The following is a 20,715-nucleotide window of genomic DNA, read 5'->3' on the forward strand; positions in this document are numbered from 1 at the left end:
TAGGGCCGTAAAGTTTTACCGGCCTGGTCGGAAAACAATCACTTTCGGCCTCCATATGACGCATGTAAACCAGCTCATTACATCCAAGTGTGGCGAAAAAAATGATTCGTGCCGGCAGAAATGAAATATGAGCGAGCAATAAAACAACAATTCATTCTCAGGGGTAGTGCTGAGAAGCATAAAGTTTTCTCACTCTCTCCCTACTCAGCAAAAACCCTGACCAACCTCACAACGCTTAAAAACCAGTTGCTATTTCCCAAGTACACAACTTTTCCGCTACAAACGCCACTAACTAGCCTGAGTAATAATTCAATTTCCATAAAGCTCCGACAGATCTTGCTAGTAAAATTTGCAACCAGAAATTACCGTTGCATGGAATGTCTCCTATATTATTATTGTCTCTGGTAAAACCGATTAAGCCGTGAACATTCTGCTCTTTATTTTATTTGCCATGAAAAGCATACAATTTGATGTCATGACCTACATTTTTTCACAACAATGTGGTCTAAGAGAAGTCCAAGCAGGTCTACCAATCTTGAAGTCTTGAAACCTTGCAAATGCCTTGTAAGCTCAATCATTCAAATATTTATCAAGAAAGTAACTAAAATTGTAAAATTGATTGTATTTGTAATATAATGTGATATTTCTCGTGAGTCAATCATGAATGTGTTCCTATTTCAAAAGATTTTCTCTTGATATATATCTGTCTGACTTACAAAACGTTTGTTTATGGTCCTTAATTCCACAAAACTGATTAAAACATCAATAACAATCAAAAATACAATTTTTTAAGTATTTTTGAAGGTTATTCAATTGTTAAATTATAACAATAAGAAGGGATGGTTTATTGAAATGAATGTATCTTTGCATATAATCTCCTGTTTTCCCTCCTCCATGAACAAATTTTGTCAAAATTTATATTTTTTGTGAAATTATTGAATTTTTACAGAATGTTTGAATTATCTATCGTGAGATTTGTGATTAAAAATTGAAATTAAACAATGGTATTAGGGTGCCGGAAGTACCAATATTACCATCTCCCCACCACAAGCCTATTTCTCATTCATTTCCTTCTTGCAAATGCAAAGTGCAATATAGGTGTCATTTCAACGAAAATTTTTCAGTGGAATGGTGAAAATATATGATTGAGCTTTTCATAAAGGTAAGACTTTTCAATTATGTTTTGAAACAGCAAGAATAATTCCCAGCAGGTTTTCATTGTTGAACTCAAGAGTTCAATATTGTTGAACGCAGAGTCCAATAGCCTACATTGTTGAGATTTAAATTAATCAAATATACCCTAATGCACTATCCCCCATTTTGAATGCCACGTTATTTCTATTAAAATCAATTTTATTCTTTCCCTTAATTGTTTGTAAATTGTTGGATTCTAATATTGGATTATTGATCAATTACCCACAGATAACTACAAGTACAGCTGATTTGTAAGGATTTTGTGCTTTTAGGAATAATATTAAATATTTGTCATGCTCTATTGTAGAAATAGCTTACAATGAGAATCGTAAAATAATTATGAGAGTCGTGATTTAATTTTGAATCGGTCTAAATTACTTTATAATTATTTTCAAAATTAATTGTTCTTATCTTCTATATGTCATTAGCATTCTTGTATAATTTGAATTCTCAATTTTAGTTCAATGTTCAAGAAGATAATTCAATGCTATTTTCCGAATTTGTTATTTGGACCCAAAATCCCAATTTATTATAACCTTTCAATTTTTGGTTATTGAAGCAAAGTATTTTTGGGGTTATGTCACAGTCACAGTCAGACAGAGTTCGGTCGAATTATAGCTGAAGCTTGTTTTGTAAAATCTAGCAATTGATAACAAAATGCTATTTTAAGGTTCTTTAGTGTATAAACGTTTTAAAAACGTATTAATCGGAGTGATGTTTTTATCAATAGCATTACTTTCAGCGAACCAGGATAATTTTGAGTTGTTATTGAATTTTCTCCTAACCTATAAAGACATTCTTATCATGTTCTTTCTTAATCGTGTTCTTGCTGGAATGTCAACTTTTATTACATGTCACCTATACGATAGCTCGAACAAATGGCTTCGTAAATCTAGTTTGCAATGATTAAATTAAAAATTGAAGAACAAACATAAGTAATTATTTTCTTCAAGCTTCCACTGACAATGAAATGACAGAATTTTATCTTCGATCAATATGACTACAGGTAGGCTAATCTCAGGTTATAGTTTAGGCTAATATCTTCTAATTTAAATTATATAACCTAATCAAATTAAAAATTAATGTGAACTAACTTTTATAATTTTGATTGTTAAAAGTTTAAACTTGCTTTTGTACATTAGGCCTAGGCCTATACATTAGGCCTACATTGTCTAAACAATATAGTTTACTTAGACCTAGGATATCTTTTGTTTGAATTCGTTGATAACATAGTAGTCAACAGTGACTAATTATACGGTTTTTTTTAAAATAGCCTGCCAAAATATTGCAATTTTAAAACAATAACCTAACCTCAAAATTCAAACTTGCATAGCTGTAGAACTGTAAAACCACCCTAGCTTACCCTTTTTACCTTCCAAGCATTTTTAAAACAATTTTTTTCAGAACCATTTTAAGAAGATAGATCAATAAATGCCTTTTTATTTGCTCTCTACAAGATAGAAAGTGATGTGCGTGAAGATGCTGTCATGTTATTAGATGATGATTTGATATTTTGATGTATAGATAATTTTAATATTGGTAATAGGGACACCAGATACAAAACTGTACACATTTTGTTCAAATTCCACTACAGACCATAATTTACTGTGCAATTTTTTGGAAACTTTACATTTTTCAATGGTGGTTTGCAACATATAGGCTAGTTAGATCTATTACTATAATAGATTGACCATCAATCAATTCAATTATTAAATTAATAGCCTACATTGAATATATATTTTAAGTAATTTTTGTCAACTGTTTATTTATTTAATAGAAACATACTAGCTAAACCGCTCACAATAATTATGATTGTTTCCTCAAATGGTCTTAACTGTGATATTATTAATGTTCACCAGGTTAGTAGAAATTTTTCTATGTAGTTTTTTTTTCAATTTTTTACAGGTCTAATATTATCAAGATTATTGACAGTCCTTCACAACTCGTGTAGCTGCTAATACTTATTGTGTTTGGTAAGTTAATTTCTATAATTTTCTTTGTACCTGTTTCTTGTATTATTAGTAAATCAGCTAACCTAACCTTGTTCAGTTAATGCAATATCAACCTTTGAATTAATGCAGTGATTTACGTGGGCTCAAATGCTCGCTAATCTTGGTCATAATTGAATTACCGGTATGTTCATCACTTCATCTTAATCATTATTTTATTGAATAGATATTTACAAGATTAATGACTTCAATAGTAGGCCTATCATTAATAGTATTAGCCTAATATAATAAAAAATGTCTCGACGTCATTACAGAATTGAAAAAAAAATTGATTGGAACTTACCAATTTCAATTTCAAAGTGAATTATAATAAATTGTTAAGTTCTACGACTGTGTAAATTAAATTAAACTATAACATTTATTTGCCGATTGGAGCTTATTTGTTTCTTGTTTTGTTACAGGGAATAGTAACGGTTTTCATAGAAGATGTCTTGAAATAAACTGTGTGTTTCTAGGCTGCAACTAGACCATGGTCTAAGTGAAGCAAGAATTTGACATTGCCTCAAAATATTAGCAAATTCAAGTAAGTAGATTTTAATATATTGAACATGAGGCGTTTCTCAGACGACTTGACAAGGCAGGAAGCTCACTAATTGGCTGATTGGGTTGGCCTTCGGGAATCAGTCAATCGGAGAGCTTCCTTCCCTGCCGAATCGTCTGAAAAACACCTTATATGACTTGGCCCTAATTCTTTTTGATGATCATCCTTTCAGTTTTTCAAATTTTCTCTTTGAACATTTTTATTTTCACTCGCACTCTGTTACATTTTTCTAACTATCTTCTTATCTATCTAAATTTGTTTTATTAATGTAGCTTACTAGGTACTTCATTTAGTCACTTTTTGTTATTAAATAGAACTACTAGCAGTTGAATTTCTTCAAAAAATGAATATATATTCACTTACTGTGATCTGTGACAACGAGAGAAGGTTGGTCCGCAACCTTCATGGACCTGCCGAAAGATCTCGTTGTCACAGTGAGTGAATACACTCATTTTTTCAAGAAATTTGACTGCTTGTCGTCGTTCTTTTTAATAACAAAAAAGAGATTTAATAGTAAGCAGTTTATGATGGAAAACAACATTGGAGAACTTTATTTAATATTATTATAATATTTATATGTTTATTATATATGTTAACATACATTTTCTTTGTAAATATATTTTCTTTTCAAACATACAATATATGTTTCTGACTATCTTTTTTCTCATTAAATAAAAATATAACTTCACTTTGTTGGTTGTCTAAATAGCTATGACTACTGTCCTAGTAACTCTGTCTCTGTAGATGAAAATTGGACTTGTGAGAAATTAGCTACCCTATCAGCAAACTTGTTTTGATGTTGAATGATAGGCATATTAGTGTCGGATGCTTTTTCTTATCCAAAACATTTTGGATGTTAGTATTTGTTCAATATAATACTGTATATTCAGTATTCTTAGTTGTTGATTAAATGTGTTTTTATTATCGTTTTATAGGCAATACGGCAGTGAAGCTCTTGTTGGAAGTAATCAGACGTGTTTTGAGAGTTGAAACGAAGCTTATTACTGTGGAAATTTCTCAAATTCTTCATTTCAATAAGGTGAGTTTTGGACTTGAGTTGTAAAAACTAGAAATCTCAATCGTGAAAATTTTAGGTGTTGTTTGGTGATATCTATTAAAATATAAAGTGTTTTCTGGTTTTAAATTAAATTAAAATGATAAATATCATAGTTGAAAATTATGTTATGCCGAGTCGCTTGCCAAATTTCTCGCCGAATGGCCAACATGAGCAGATCTTGATCCACACTGCAAAGATGCGTGCAGACTTATGCGCCACGAACTTCATGTGTTTTTTTTCACTTTACTTTTCATCAGCTGATGTTTTCTTACTATTTCTGTATTTGTACAGAAACAGTAACATGTTTCTAACTCTTCTTATCTATTCAAATTTGTAGCTTATTAGGTACTTTATTTAGTGACTTTTTTGTTATTAAGTAGAACGACTAGCAGTTAAATTTCTTCAAAAAATGAATATGTTCACTTATTGTTTATTGTTTTTGAAAGGAAGGAATCAAGGATCCAAAGGTTCAAAGAACCCCACACGTCAACCGAAGCTTATTGTGTTCCCAAGTAGTATGTTAGTTAGGCAAACCAATACCTGTGTTTTTTACAAGAACCAGGAGTTTTCCCTATACTAACATCCCAATCATCGCCTGTTAGCAATCCTTATCGCAATCCAGTGTGATATGCTTGGCAGTCTCTTCAGACTGATTAGTTCTCGTGACCTTCGTGAGTACCACTCCTGGCCTTCTTTATAGGTCCTTCCGCTGAGGAAGGGGCGGCCTAGTTGCCTCTAGGGCACCCGGCCACCCTTGACTCAGCCTCTTGACCCACATTCGTGCCTGGAGTTTTGCCCATCTCTGGTCTCTTGGGTTTCTCTTTTTGCTCCTCCAAAACTGCCCTGATGGGGCAGATCCCGAGGGTTTGAAGGCAAGGCAACTTCTGGAGTTGCCTTGAGGTCCATTTTAGTCGCCTCCTACGACAAGCATGGATACTGTGGGTGAATTCTGGTTTTCAACACATTTTTGAGTACGATGATCGACTCAAAGCTCCCCCAACCCACAGGGGGCAATATATTCACTTACTGTGACAACGAGATTTTTCGGCAGGTCCATGAAGGTTCGGACCTGCCGAAAGATCTCGTTGTCACAGTGAGTGAATACATTCATTTTTTCAAGAAACTTGACTGCTTGTCGTCGTTCTTTTTAATAACAAAAAAGAGATTTAATAGTAAGCAGTTTGTGATGGAAAACAACATTGGAGAACTTTATTTAATATTATTATATCTTTCTGAATATCTTTTTTCTTATTAAATAAAAATATAACTTCACTTTGTTGGTTGTCTAAATAGCTATGACTACTATCCTAGTACCTAACCCTGTCTCTGTAGATGAAAATTGGACTTGTGAGAAATTAGCTACCCTACCAGCAAACTTGTTTTGATATTGAATGATAGGCCTATTAGTGTCAGATGATTTTTCTTATCCAAAACTTTTTGGATGTTAGTTTGTGTTCAATGTAATACCTTATTCAGTATTTTTAATAGTTGATTAAGTGTGTTTTTATTATCGTTTTATAGGCAATACGGCAGTGAAGCTCTTGTTAGAAGTAATCAGACGTGTTTTGAGAGTTGAAACGAAGCTTATAACTAAGGAAATTTCTCAATTCTTAATTACAATAAGGTGAGTTTTGGACTTGAGTTGTAAAAACTAGAATTCCTAGTGGTGAAAATTTTAGGTGTTTTTTGATGATATCTATTAAAATATCATGTGTTTCCTCGTTTAAAATTTATACTTGAAAATTATGTTATGCCGAGTTGCTCTCTCTAACACACTCTCGCCGAGTCGCTCGCCAAATGTCTCGCCGAACGGCCAACATGAGCAGATCGCGATCCACACTTCATAGATTCGTACAGACTCATGCGCCACGAACAAGCGCCTTTTTACTCTCCATCAGCTGATGCTTTTCTGTATTTGTACAGAAACAGTAAGATACAGATACAATGAGCATAGATAGCATCAGCTGATAAAAAGTGAAATTCGCGTGTTAGTGGCGCATAAGTCTGTACGCACCTCAATTTGACCAGAAGACGTCAGTGGTAAAGAGCTACTTGCCTTCCCTCGTCTCCCCTCGCCAAAAATCTGAGCGATGTCGAGCCGAGCGGAGTGAAGCACTAATAATGGTGAAAACTATGATTCAAATTCATACAAGCACTGCATTATTTCATTTTATAGGGTCATAAAATTTGATAGATTTTAGCACTGCTACTGCTTTTATATTATCATTAATATGTAACTTTGATGCAGCCTCCACTAAGTTGCAATAAAACCGAAATAGTTTAACTTTGAACAAAAAATAGTATCTATGAATGGTGGTCATTTCATCTGTGCCATAGAGGAACAATAGCGTAAGTAGATATCCCATGACATAGGGCGTTTATGTCGCAACTTTTACTGTTATCTCAAGCCGATTACTGTCGACTATTGTTGATTTTTACTGTTTTCACCGGGTATGAGTGTATGAACGGCACAATATGAGAGACTACGAGCGTCACACAGCTTCACGGAAAAGAACTACGTGGACTATCGGCTTGAGATAACATTGAAAGTTGCGAAATAAACGCCCTATGCCATGGGACATCTACTTATGCTATTGTTTCTCTATTTCTGTGCTTCCTGTGAATGTGAGAAGTTGTACGTATACTATTTTAAAGTATTGCTGCTTTGAACTACTATTTCAAAGTAAAGCTATTGCAACAAGCAAAATATCTTGACCTTCTCTTTTTACACTCAAGGCACAATAAAGTAAGCCTATGTATAAACAAACTACAAGACGATTAAGGGGCGATTGCCCTTATCGATAAGGGATTATCTCTTGCGCTCGGCTAAAAACCGGTTTTTGCGCCGCAGTTAAAAAATCGGTTTGCTGAGATCGGGATTAACCACGCTCGAGCGCAAAAGTTGGCCGACCGGCAATTATCGCAGGGAAAAACCTGCGGTCTAAAAATCGGTTTGGTGAGTTCCAGTCTAGGCTAAAAATTAATCTCGGTGGATTGCTGAGTTCAAGCGTAGATCAACTCGGGTTTAAAAGATAATCTCGGTGGATTGCTGAGATCGGGATCAGGCTAAAATGTGATAATCTCAGGAGCAAAAACGATGATTTTAGACTCCAACTTAGACCTGCTAGGAGGCAGGTTTAAGTTCGGGATTAAGCTATTAACTTGCTATTGTTTCGATTTTATCAAAAACCAGTGTCAAATTGGGGTTCGTCTTTGAATTCTGAACAATTTCATTACCCATAAAGTCATATTTGAAAGGTTTTTCCACTGATGTTCAAAATATTATAACATAAGAAAGTGAAAATGAAAACACCTTCAAACAAAAAGAAAATTCTATACCTATCACGAGAAGGGGGTCCGGGGGCCTCCTCCGGAAAATTTTAGAAAAATACCCTCAATTTGGTGAGATTTCAAGCAATTTCTACTTGAAAAACTACATCCTAATAATGAAGTTTCTTTATGTTCAGTGGGCTGATTATTATTTAATTTTTCATAGAAAATAATATATCATAGGCCTATGTTATTTCAGTTCATATAACAAATAGAATGGAAATATAATTCTATTATATTTAATCTATCCAGTTTCAAAGTTATAGTCTTCAAACCTAATGATTTTAATGATTTTTACTCAAGTGCAAAAAAATATATTGTGGGGAGGGATATATCCATCTTCCCAGATATTACTGGAGATTTGTATATCCTCCTGTCCCCGGTGGAAACTACTCTTTAATCATAACATAACTGGGACATTTTGTGGGTACCATACTAAAAAAAAGGTGCTGAAGCATTGTTTAAGGGAACTACGTTTCAATCACATGAACTGATTTACATACATGATCTTTTCATATTCATGCATGAAACTGAATGAACAATTATTATCAATACATGTTATATTGAACTTTAAATTGTTAAAGATGGTAAAAACAAAACTGACTTACTTCAAAAAGATCTTTCTGAAGGATTCGTTATACGCAGTTCCATTAAGATACTGTTTGAAAGTTACCTATTTATTTGTCTCTGGCAGTACGAACTAGCCCATTCACTGTGTAGCCCATAATTTTATTATCATTCTGATATTCTCTCAAATATATTTTTTAGTTTAAACAATGTCTTGAAGCAAATTCTTTTGACTCAATTTCTATCATTGGTCGATTACCTTCTACGAATCTAGGCTACGATAGTATCAATGCTATCTATAATTGGTTTGAACATAATATGGAACTGCACCTACACCAGTAATGAAGGAGAACTGTATTAAATTCAATTCAATTCAAATCAAATTTATTTCCTCCACAAAATTCAACAATTACAAAATTTAGGATAATGTACCTTAATCTAGTTTACTTACATTCTATCAACAAAATAAAGGTACAAGAGGTGGAAATGAAACCACTGGCATAAGTGAAAATCACTTGTTCGCCAGTAGGAGTAGCATATTGTCAAACTTCGGTCATCCACATCTAATTAAAAAAAAAAAAAGATGTATACAAAATAACATAAATAAATTACAACTTATATTCTAAGAGAATTAATCAAGCTATGTATCGAGACTCTTAAATTTAGCAGAATAGTAGTACAATTACAATGGATGTAAATTAAATTATCTACACAATATACAAATCAAAATAATGACTCTCAGTTATCCATTTCTTAATATTCCTTGGTACACTTTTGGAAGGTAGTTCTATGATAAGCCCGGGTGGAATAGAATTTATTAGTTTTGGAGCTATATAAATTAATTGCTTACGAATAAGTGTTAGGTTTGAAACATATGATGCGAATTTGTACAAATTATACCTAGTCCTATGATTTTCATTATTTAATTGCATAAAATTAAAATTGTATCTACAAAAATATTTAATCACGCTCAAAACATACATTTGTCTTACTGTCATGACTCTAATATCCTTGAAAGCACTCATTGAGGGATAAATGGTTGGTTTATTCAATATTGTTTTTATTATCATTTTATAGGCAATACGGCAGTGAAGCTCTTGTTGGAAGTAATCAGACGTGTTTTGAGAGTTGAAACGAAGCTTATAACTGTGGACATTTCTCAATTCCTAATTACAATAAGGTGAGTTTTGGACTTTAGTTGTAAAAACCAGAAATCCTAGTGGTGAAAAATTTGGATGTTGTTTGATGATATCTGTTAAAATAACAAGGGTTTTCTGGTTTTGAATGTTTATTCTTGAAAATTATGTTATGCCGAGTCGCTCTCACTCACACACTCTCGCCGAGTCGCTCGCCGAATGACCAACATAAGCAGATCGTGATCCACACTGCAGAAATGCGTGTAGAATTATGCGCCACGAACTTGATGTGTTTTTTTTTACTTTACTTTCATCAGCTGATGTTTTCTTACTATTTCTGTATTTGTACAGAAACAGTAACATGCAGATACAATGAGCATAGATAGCATCAGCTGATAAATAGTGAAATTCGAGTGTCTGTGGCGCATAAGTCTGTACGCACTTCAATTTGACCAGAAGACGTCAGTGGTAAAGAGCTACTTGCCTTCCCTCGTCTCGCCCCGACAAAAATCTGAGAGATGTCGAGCCGAGCGGAGTGAAGCACTACCTCCGTAAACAAAGTCATAGTGTATTCGTGTGACGTCTGCACAGGTAGGGCTCCTACACCAATAAAAACCCTAGCTGATATAGATCAGCTGAAATCAACAAATTTTTATTGGCATAGGAACCCTACCTGTGCTGACGTCACACGAATGCACTATGGCTTTGTTTACGGAGGTAGTGAGTGAAGGCGAGCGATGGCATAGTAGGCATCCATACGCTCGTCGTCATTTGTAGAGACACTCGGCGAGAGTGAAGCGCCGGCATTAGCTTGGAAGTAGATACTCGGCGAGAGTGAAGCTCCGGCATGAGCTTGAGAATATAATATCAAATTTAAAATTAAACTAATGATTTGTGATTCAAATTCATACAAGCACTGCATTATTTCATTTTATAGGGTCATAAAATTTGATAGATATTAGCACTGCTAGTGTTTTTATATTATCATTAATATGTAACTTTGATGCAGCCTCCACTAAGTTGCAATAAAACCGAAATAGTTTAACTTTGAACAAAAAATAGTATCAATGAATGGTGGTCATTTCATCTGTGCCGTAGAGGAACAATAGCGTAAGTAGATATCCCATGGCATAGGGCGTTTATGTCGCAACTTCTACTGTTATCTCAAGCCGATTACTGTCGACTATTGTTGATTTTTACTGTTTTCACCGAGTAAGAGTGTATGAACGGCACAATATGAGAGACTACGAGCGTCACACAGCTTCACGGGAAAGAACTACGTGGACTATCGGCTTGAGATAACAGTAAAAGTTGCGACATAACGCCCTATGCCATGGGATATCTAATTATGCTATTGTTTCTCTATTTCTGTGCTTCCTGTGAATGTGAGAAGTTGTACGTATACTATTTTAAAGTATTTCTGTTTTGAACTACTATTTCAAATCAAAGCTATTGCAACAAGCAAAATATCTTTACCTTTTCCTTTTACACTCAAGGCACAATAAAGTAAGCCTATGTATAACAAACTACAAGACGATTAAGTATTACCATAGAGAAACAATAGCTTGAGTAGATATCCCATGGTTTATGTTGCAACTTTTACTGTTATCTCAAGCCGATAGTTCACGTATTTCTTTCTCAAAAAGGTGTGTGACGTTGGTAGTCTCTCACATTGTGCCGTTCATACACTCTCACCCGGCTAAAACAGTAAAAATCTACAATAATCGATAGTAATCGACTTGAGATAAGAGTAAAAGTTGCGACATAAACGCCCTGTACCATGGGATATCTACTCAAGCTATTGCTTCTCTATGGTAATACCTTGTACTTGAATTCATACACCCATGTAAATCTCTTTCCTGTATAGGGCTACTTGTAATATAAATATGAAGAAATAAAATCTCAGTACCCTTCTTTTAAAATATTCCATCACAACATGTTTCGGTCATTTATGATCACTTGAAAATGGCATAAATGATCGAAACATGTTGTGATAAAATATTTAAAAAAAGGGTACTGAGATTTTCATTTTCTTCATATTTACCCATGTAAATATACATGAAGCCAAGTTTCTTCCTTCAAGTTTGGAGAATACTGCTTGAATATAGAGCAAAATAGAAGAAACGAAAAAATACTTAGAATAGAATTCTTTGTCATAAACACATAGTGCAATAGACATAGTCATCAAGAAACAATAGTCATACAAAAGTAACTTAGAATCATTCATTTCTATCTCTATCTCTAAATTGCATTCAATCTCTATTCTCGTTAATTTATTTTTCATACTTTGTAAAATCCGTTGAATTATTAGCGATACTGTCATCTTCTCAGCCTTTTCCCACTCAGGTGGGGTCGGCGTTTCGGGTCACTCGCTTCCAGGAGTCTCGGTCATGGGCTTCGTTTGGTGTTAGTCCCTTCTCTACAAGATCTTGGGCGATACAATTTTCCCATTTCTTCCTAGATCTTCCCCTCTTCCTAGTGTCTTCTTCGACATATAAGTGGTCGATCTTTTTCCCCACATAATCGTCCTCCGAATGTCCGTACCACTGCAGTCTTTTTTCTTTGATATTTCTGTAACCTTTATTCTGTTTCTTATTATTCCATTTCGGATTCTATCCCTTCTATTTCGGCCGCAACTCCACCTCCGCATCTTCATTTCAGTGACCTCCAGTCTGCGTTCAAGGCAGTAGCGGCTCGTGATCTTCTAGCTTGGGGGTTCAACCTCATGATCTATTGGAGAGAAAGGTCAATAGGATATAGAGTATTGCGCATAATCAAGTGTAAACGTGATCAATAATAATTACACCCCAAAGGTTGAGCTTATTTTCTACAAATATAAATTTTTTGTCCTGTTCATATTTTTCTTGTTTGATTTTTACTTCGGGAGTTGGTCACCATTATGTTTTATTTTACACCTACCCTCAATATTAATATTGTTTGTATTTAACAAATACTGAACCTTATTCATATTTCTTCATCAAAATGCTGTTACGGTAACACAATAAATTATATTCACACTCTCACTAAAAGAAAATGGACACACTAGAAATACTCACGAATACACAAAACACACTAGAAATTACTATATTCTTCTACACGCAAAACAAATTTATATAACGAAAAATGCAGTGAGATCTATCACAACTGTAAACAGTGTATACCCGTAACCATACCGTATAACCTCAAAACTGTCACGCTTAGGCTACTTCTTGTTTACCGCTTTTTTACTGTTTACTGCCACCAAATTTAAATTTATTGGTTATAAGCAAGTTCAAGATGGCACTGTATCCGTATCACGAATACTCACGATTCATTCCGAGGTTTACCGAATGCTTCACTTGCCTCGGCTAGGTTCGGCTACTCTCGGATGAACTCGTGCAAACTTGGTTCACACAGGATTGTGAACCAAATCCGTGCTAGCAAACCGATTCCCCTCCTCCGTTCCACTACCATACCCAGCCCTGTTTTTGGGTTCACATCGGGAAATGAACACTGCTTTCCATCTCCACCATTCCATCGTCATTCCATTCGGTGCTGTTTCAAGCAAGCCACTCCGGGCTCTCAGGCACCGGCCGCAAAACATCGACATTAAGTTTACGTAGATGAAAAATGTTGTGATGTAATTTAATGAGTATAAAATAGAAATATAATTATTTGAGTTGCAAATTCATCATTGTATAGGAAGTTGATTCAATTCTGGGGGTTCAATGAACCATTGAACACATAGGACGAGCCGCCACTGGTTCAAGGACTGTTCAAGGTCTCCGCTCCGTATGTCAACGCGGGCCGCACGACTGTTTTATAGATTTTTCCCTTTAGTTTTTCATTCATTCTTCTATCACAAAGTATTCCAGTCATTTTCCTCCAATTTATCCAGGCTGTATCATTATACGTATTAATAATTAGCGCTATTGCCGTTCAATGTAAATTCGTGTGTAAGCCAGTATATATCTAGGGTGCTACGACATAAGCAGACAAGTCACAAAATGGTCAAAATGCGTTTTTCGGCCTAACATATTAAAAAAATCATGTTTTTGGACTCAGGGGACCTTGAAACGTATAGAAAACTTGAAATTAGGGTACCTTATTTTTTTTGGAAAGCAATACTTTCCTTACCTATGGTAATAGGACAAGGAAAGTAGAAATAGAGATCTATCGTTTGGTCATAGTAATATAAGTCAATCTTGCTTATTACTGGAGTTATAAGGCTTTTTCCGTAATAGTATAAGTATAAATCTTTATTATGTGACAGGGAAGAAGCATACAAGTCAAGTTAAATCCCTTTAACCCATTTGTTTTTACATCGTCTGCTAGGGAAAAAGCAGACAAGTCAATTTATCCCCCCGTAAACCCAGGTGTATTCTCATCATATGCTGCTGGAGGAAAAGCAGACAAGTCAACGTTTCTTGAATGGAAATGAATTACATGGAAAAATCAACCATTATAATTATAAATTTTTAAGCTGCGTACAACAAAGTTATTAACAAAATATTAATAACTTAATCCTTATGGATTCTATTAGATTGAATATAGCTTATCATGCACATGATGATCATATGTGTTTGTTAAGTTCCTTTCAATCTAATAGAATCTATAAGGATTGAGTTATTAACATTTTGTTAATAACTTTGGTGTAAACGCGGCTTAAAAATTTATAATGGTTGATTTTTCCTTGTAATTTAAGAAATTCAAGAAACTTTTCCTTGTCTGCTTCTTCTCCAGCAGCAGATGATGAGAATACACATGGGTTTACGGGGGATAAATTGACTTGTCTGCTTTTTTCCCTAGCAGACGATGTAAAAACACATGGGTTACAGGGATTTAACTTGACTTGTATGCTTCTTCCCTATCACATAATAAAGATTTATACTTATACTATTACGGAAAAAACCGTATGCATGAATAAATAAATAAAATTGAACCCTGTAAATGTGATTCATGGGAAGATAGAACATTATTTTACACACACTCTAATTCCAATATTTAATGTGTTGAAACCAAAAATTTAGACACGAAACAATATGAATTATTGTACTTTTGATTAGTACACGGATTGGAAATAAACCAGATCTTGTGTTTTCAGAATATGAAATTGCTACTGATGATACGGATATAGCTGAGACCAGAATTGTTCAAGTGATGCGGCCTCTCTGAATCCTGCCAATAAGGTAATACATATTCTTAGAAAGTGTAGTGGTAGTATATTTTCTGTATTTAGTTGCAGTTGAATACTTTACACTGTAGGAATTATCCATAATCTTTATTATCAAACGAGAATCCAAATTCAATTCTGTAAATCACCCCGAAGACTTCTGCTACTGCAAATATTGACAACAGGGTAAACAGCTAGATGGAATAGTAGCGCTCATCGAATTTCCATCTAGTGAGGTCCACGTTATAATGGCAGTGAAGAAAGATAGGAGAAAAACGTTGCCAAGTCTCTCCATTTTGCCACTGACTGTACACAGCTGTTATTCAATTCACCCATTAAATTTAATTTGATAATAATTATCATTTTCTTGATAAAATAATCAAATTAAAGTAAAAATAATCAAGAAAATATATTTTTTCATAATTTGATTCAAAAATTTGCTTTCATAACTGAGATCAGATTTTTATTTTGATACAAACCTGAAATGGCGGCTAATTTAAAAAGCTGTGATACAACAATCTGAATTTCAAAACAACAGAAATCAAGTTATATGGTAGGCATTCTATTCCAATTTCTTTTAAAAATTATACATAAATAGAAATCCTATTCAAAAATAAGTAATTTCAATAGATTAATTCTGAAATAACTTTTCAATATTATTTATACCGGTACGAGTAGGTCTAACCTATACGTGTAGGCTAACTGAAGCATGGATGAAGTCTAGGATGGTTAGTTATCAACTTTAAAATGTCATTTCAGGTATTTTAATTTGTGTTTCTCTCATACTAATGTTTGAAAATTATTTTATTGTTTCAAAAATACATTTTAAATCAACGACTTGTGTACTCAAGTATTTTGATATCCATGATATCCTATACTATTAAACGAGCAATTTCTTTTATATGTTTATAGGCTATATATGTATGTGACCGGATCTCGAAAACGGCTCTAACGATTCTCACGAAATTTAGATCAAAGTAGGTTCATGATATGAAAATTCGATCGCACTAGGTCTAGAAGAAAAAAATGGCGGCTGAGAATTGTTTGTTCACTTTTGTACAGTCACTGTCAAAAGTAAAAATAAAATATTCTGGCAAATAGACAACATTGCAAAGCGTGAGAGAGATAGTGCTATATGTTTTGTTGTATGATAGAAAAGGACAGCAACAGTATTGTCAATCGTACACTGCCATTATAATGTGGACCTCACTATAGCTGTTTACCCTGTTGTTAATATTTGTAGTAGCAGAAGTCTTCGGGGTGATTTTCAGCATTCATTTTGGATTTTCGTTTAATAATAATTATAATTTCATTAGCATTTGAATAAATGCAATATCTCAGTAATTTCCATCTGTATCCATAATCTATTACAAACTAGACGGATATGGCGAAGCGAAGCGAGCCTGACGGCTAGTCTATTATATTTATAATAAAGGAAATGATTGGCTTATACACGTATGGGATAGTAGATTCACGAATCATCACGTCTGAACTACTCAACTGATTAGCTTTTTTGCATACTGATTATTAATTTACCGAGGATGGTTCCAGGCCTATTTTAAATTCAATATTTTAGTAGGACAAGTTATTAATTAGACCCTTGCAGAGCACGGGTTACCTGCTAGTGATCAAACTCATAGAGATTTTGTTCGAAAGACATGAAAATTTATTTACCTAGAGTTTTTGAGCAATAAACAATTTTTTCCTCCATGATACCTTTCTTATTTATTTAGCGTATGGCAGATACACAACAAATATATAACTAATGAGTCTCAAATGCCTACATATACACTGTATATTTCCAATTCTTTGAGATGTTGTGTAGTTTTCGGTCAGGAGAACATAAGTTTGTCTGTTCCATTATTTGCTAGTCCATTTAGCGTTATTCCTTTCTAAAAGGAGTCGATATTTGCGGGTCGCAATTAGTAAGGGGCCTAATCGCAAAACAAAACTTTCATAGATGATTCTTTTTATTTCATTCAGGTAGCTGTAGAGGTGCATTTACATTAGTCAAGTTTACTTGAATTGAAGTTTTGTATAATTTGAATGTTTTTTTGGAAACTTGAAGTAGAGTTAACAAGAACAGAAGGTTGAAGCCACTAAACCAATGTAGACCCTTCTTCAAGTTTTGTAGATGTTGAACATGTTTGACTTTTGTGCCTATTATTTTTATGATTATATTATTAAATATATTAATATATATTGTGTATATATTTGAGATTGCAGTAAAGGTTCTCATCATAAATAGAGAATTGTCCATCTGTTTCAAGCACATCTCCAACCTTGACGTCTAGAGATTTTGTTTATATCTTAGTGCCGGTTGCACAAAAGCCTGTTAAATTTCAATCGTTATTAATTTCACAAGAAGCAATCAAAGAAGCCTTCTTCACGAAAATCCTGGTTCTTGTGAAATTAATCACGATTAAAATTTAACCGGCTGGTATGCAACCGGACCCTAAACTGACAATGTTAGGTTAGGCGCACACCAGTTGGTCAAGACAAGACAAGACATGATCAGACACATTACTTTACATAGTTGCTTATGACGCAACACACACTGATTAGTCATTGAAATTGGACATGAATCCATAAGCAACTATGTGAAGTATTGTGAGTGAACGTGTCTGATCATGTATTGTCTTGTCTTGACTAACTTAGTGCCAGTGCCTAGAGCCAGCCTTAGAGCTTTTGTGCCTAGCCCTAGTAAAAAAATTTGATCTTGTTTGTGTAGTAGCTTTGGTGATGGTATATTGCTGTAGTATATTGATTGGTAGTGTATATTGGTGGTAGTATATTGGGATAGAAGAATAGATGGTTGCCATGTCTAATAACATGACTTAAAATTGTCACATAATCTAAAGAATTAAGAAACCAGTTCCGGTTGCTACACCATTATTAATTTCTGGTAGACTGAAAGCTTGTGAATTAATTTATTTACAACAGTATGTGATCACACGGGAAAATCCCAAAAATTGCTACCCAATCAAGATAATAATCAAGGTGAATATAATCAGAGAAATAAGTTTATGATACACTATATTCTGTTTTCTATCGAGCGGCAGAATTTATCATGTAAATGGAACCATATTATGATTGGTATGTATTAACGTTTTTGTTGAGGGCTACCCTTATTTATCTGGAAATTAGAAAATCTAAGTATCCTTTTTTGAAAACTTTACGTTATTAATCACTACATGTTTCGATATATTTTTTCATACATTTTCGAGCGACTGAATCACTAATATGTCAAACATCTTGTGAGTAATAAAGTATAGCTTTAAAAAAGAGTACATAAATTGTTAAATTCTCAGATTGGTATTGGTATATGGCAGCCAATGAATCATATGGTTAAATTTATACGTTTTATGGCCGGTCGGAAGTACTACGGCGAGCGAGAAACAAAAAATGCTTTCAAAAGTGTAGGGACACATACTACGGCACCGCGTCAGCACCGTCACCGTGTTTGTTGCCCGAGCCGTGCCCGCGCCGTCACCGACTAGTACAGTTTACTTTTTGACGGTGACGGTGCGGGTTCGTTTAACATGAAGAGTGAAAATCTTATTGAAGAATACGGAATTTTCCAGTTTTGTACGATCAAAGTGATGAGAAATATGGTTGAACGGAAAAATTTGTTGAACCATAAGTAAAAGTGGAACCAAATAATAAGTTAAGCCAAAGGTATAATAGACATAATATTATAATAAATAATAAAATAAACAATAAAAAGTATAAAAGGAGGAACCCGTGAATGTGTCTTGAATTTTAAATTTGAAACTACGTTTAGATACATAAGGCAGAACATAATAATTTTATTGCTGGTATATATTTCCGATACATGACTGATTGTTGTATCGTTATGCACCGAAATATATACCAGCACTATGATTCTCATCATAAAGTTTAAAATTGAAAAATATGAATTTGAATCGGATGTAAGAAGATGTTGATAGTGTTAATATTATTAACAATAGTTTAACACATTCAGAAATCAGAACACAGTAGCACTACAGAACTGAGACACTGCTGCCGCTCGGCTGTCGCACGGATATGTGTGTTCTCCTACCACCATCACCGTGTCGCGGACGTAGCTCGGCCGTACGTCGGCGCGGGCTCGGTGCCGTTATATGTGTCCTGACCTTTATTTTAAATGGTGTCGCAAACGAAACTGGATTGTCTATAGTATAATAAATCAAAGGTTGTTACAATTATTGCAAGTTGTCTTGTCTGAAACTATGTATCAACAATTCCGAATTTTCAAAATTGATGAACACCCATAATATTATAATCTGAATAAAACAAATTGAGATTCTAACAAATTATCCGTGTTACATAATTGTTCTAAATTCGAATCTTTCTATTCAAGATTAAAGTCATACTATGACTGTATGTATTAAATTTGACGACACAGTCTCAAGTTGAGACTCTTAACAAAATATCCGTGATGCCTAATTCTGCTAAATTTCAATCTTTTCATTCAAGATTAAAGTCATACTATGACTATGTATTAAATTTGACGACACAGTCTCAAGTTGAAACTCTTAACAAAATATCCGTGATGCCTAATTCTGCTAAATTTCAATCTTTTCATTCAAGATTAAAGTCATACTATGACTGTATTTATTAAATTTAACGACACAGTCTCAAGTTGAGACTTAACAAAATATCCGTGATGCCTAATTCTGCTAAATTTCAATCTTTTCATTCAAGATTAAAGTCATACTATGACTGTATGTATTAAATTTGACGACACAGTCTTTGATGACTTTCAATGTCATTTTGAAGTCCATGCAGAGTTGTCTGTCAATATTTGATCTATCTGTATTGAGATATTTTATTGTTAAAAAATGTCCATTTGTTTGGACTTTTAATGTCATTTCGAAGTCTAAGTTATATAATTTAAATGATTGACAAGTCCATATACCCCTTTGAGAGGAGGTCAGTGGCTTCTAAATCATCTATCCATCTATCTTTCTATGTAGAGTTGTCAAATTTTGATCTAGGCCAATTTTTGATCTTCTAGTCTATCTTCTATCGCCTATATAGGCCTATCTAATTTTCTTGATAAAAATGTCCATTTGTTTTGTTCTCATAGAAATATGTTTCTATCTTACAAATTCGGTTCCCAACTAAGTAATTGCAGTCACTCTTTGAGGGAGCTTTAGTGAGATCATATTCAAGCTGTCAGTATTGTTTGAATGGGAAGCTTGTATGTTATTTATAAGGAATGCTGACAGTTTGGAGTAAATCTCTGCATTTGCTTTTTGTGAAATTTCCTTATTTTTTTATTTACCTTTTTATACTTTTACCTTTTTATGCTTTTTGTGATTTACCTTATTTCTTTGTTCATTCGTGTTTGGGTAAAAATAAAACTTGCCTTTGTGATTACTTTATTTCTTTGTTCGTTCGTGTTTGGGTGAAAAGAAAATTTGATTACAACACACATGATTTACCTCCGTCTTTTTACGTGAGAAGTGTATTTATTATCGTCTTTTTTCTTCAGGGCTACTTTTAATATAAATAAAAATATAAATCTCAGTACCCTTTAATAGTTATTTGTATATCTAGAGTGAAAAGTACGACTTTTTCTCCCTGAGGGAAAAGCTTGAAGCCCGAGGCGAAGCCGAGGGCAACAATTTTCCTGAGGGAGAAAAAGTATTTTTCGCTCGTGATGTACACAACATTTTTCCTCCATCTACATTTTTTTATAGAAACTGCAAATAAAATCATTC

The 20,715-nt window shown here is 33.9% G+C and overlaps 1 protein-coding gene and 1 long non-coding RNA gene across 3 annotated transcripts in view; one reads left to right on the forward strand and one right to left on the reverse strand.

Annotated features, from left to right (window-relative positions):
- Window positions 1-1,044: 1,044 nt before the first annotated feature.
- LOC120351785 lies at window positions 1,045-9,887 on the forward strand. 2 transcript variants are annotated; one of them, XR_005571527.1, is made up of 6 exons: window positions 1,045-1,162; window positions 3,100-3,167; window positions 3,605-3,726; window positions 4,680-4,783; window positions 6,323-6,425; window positions 9,776-9,887. It is a non-coding gene; the product is annotated as an uncharacterized LOC120351785 (long non-coding RNA). The 2 variants fall into 2 exon arrangements; XR_005571526.1 differs by lacking the exon at window positions 1,045-1,162 and adding an exon at window positions 1,880-2,200.
- A 656-nt stretch (window positions 9,888-10,543) lies between these two features.
- LOC111058422 overlaps window positions 10,544-20,715 on the reverse strand; it is a 65,132-nt gene continuing 54,960 nt past the window's right edge. The window contains exon 8 of the mRNA XM_039431344.1: window positions 10,544-10,686. Coding sequence (XP_039287278.1) covers window positions 10,544-10,686 — 143 coding nt within the window. The remainder of the gene's footprint in view (window positions 10,687-20,715) is intronic.

The sequence above is a fragment of the Nilaparvata lugens genome, chromosome 6 (assembly GCF_014356525.2).
Source record: "Nilaparvata lugens isolate BPH chromosome 6, ASM1435652v1, whole genome shotgun sequence".
Classification (NCBI taxonomy): Eukaryota; Metazoa; Arthropoda; class Insecta; order Hemiptera; family Delphacidae; genus Nilaparvata; species Nilaparvata lugens.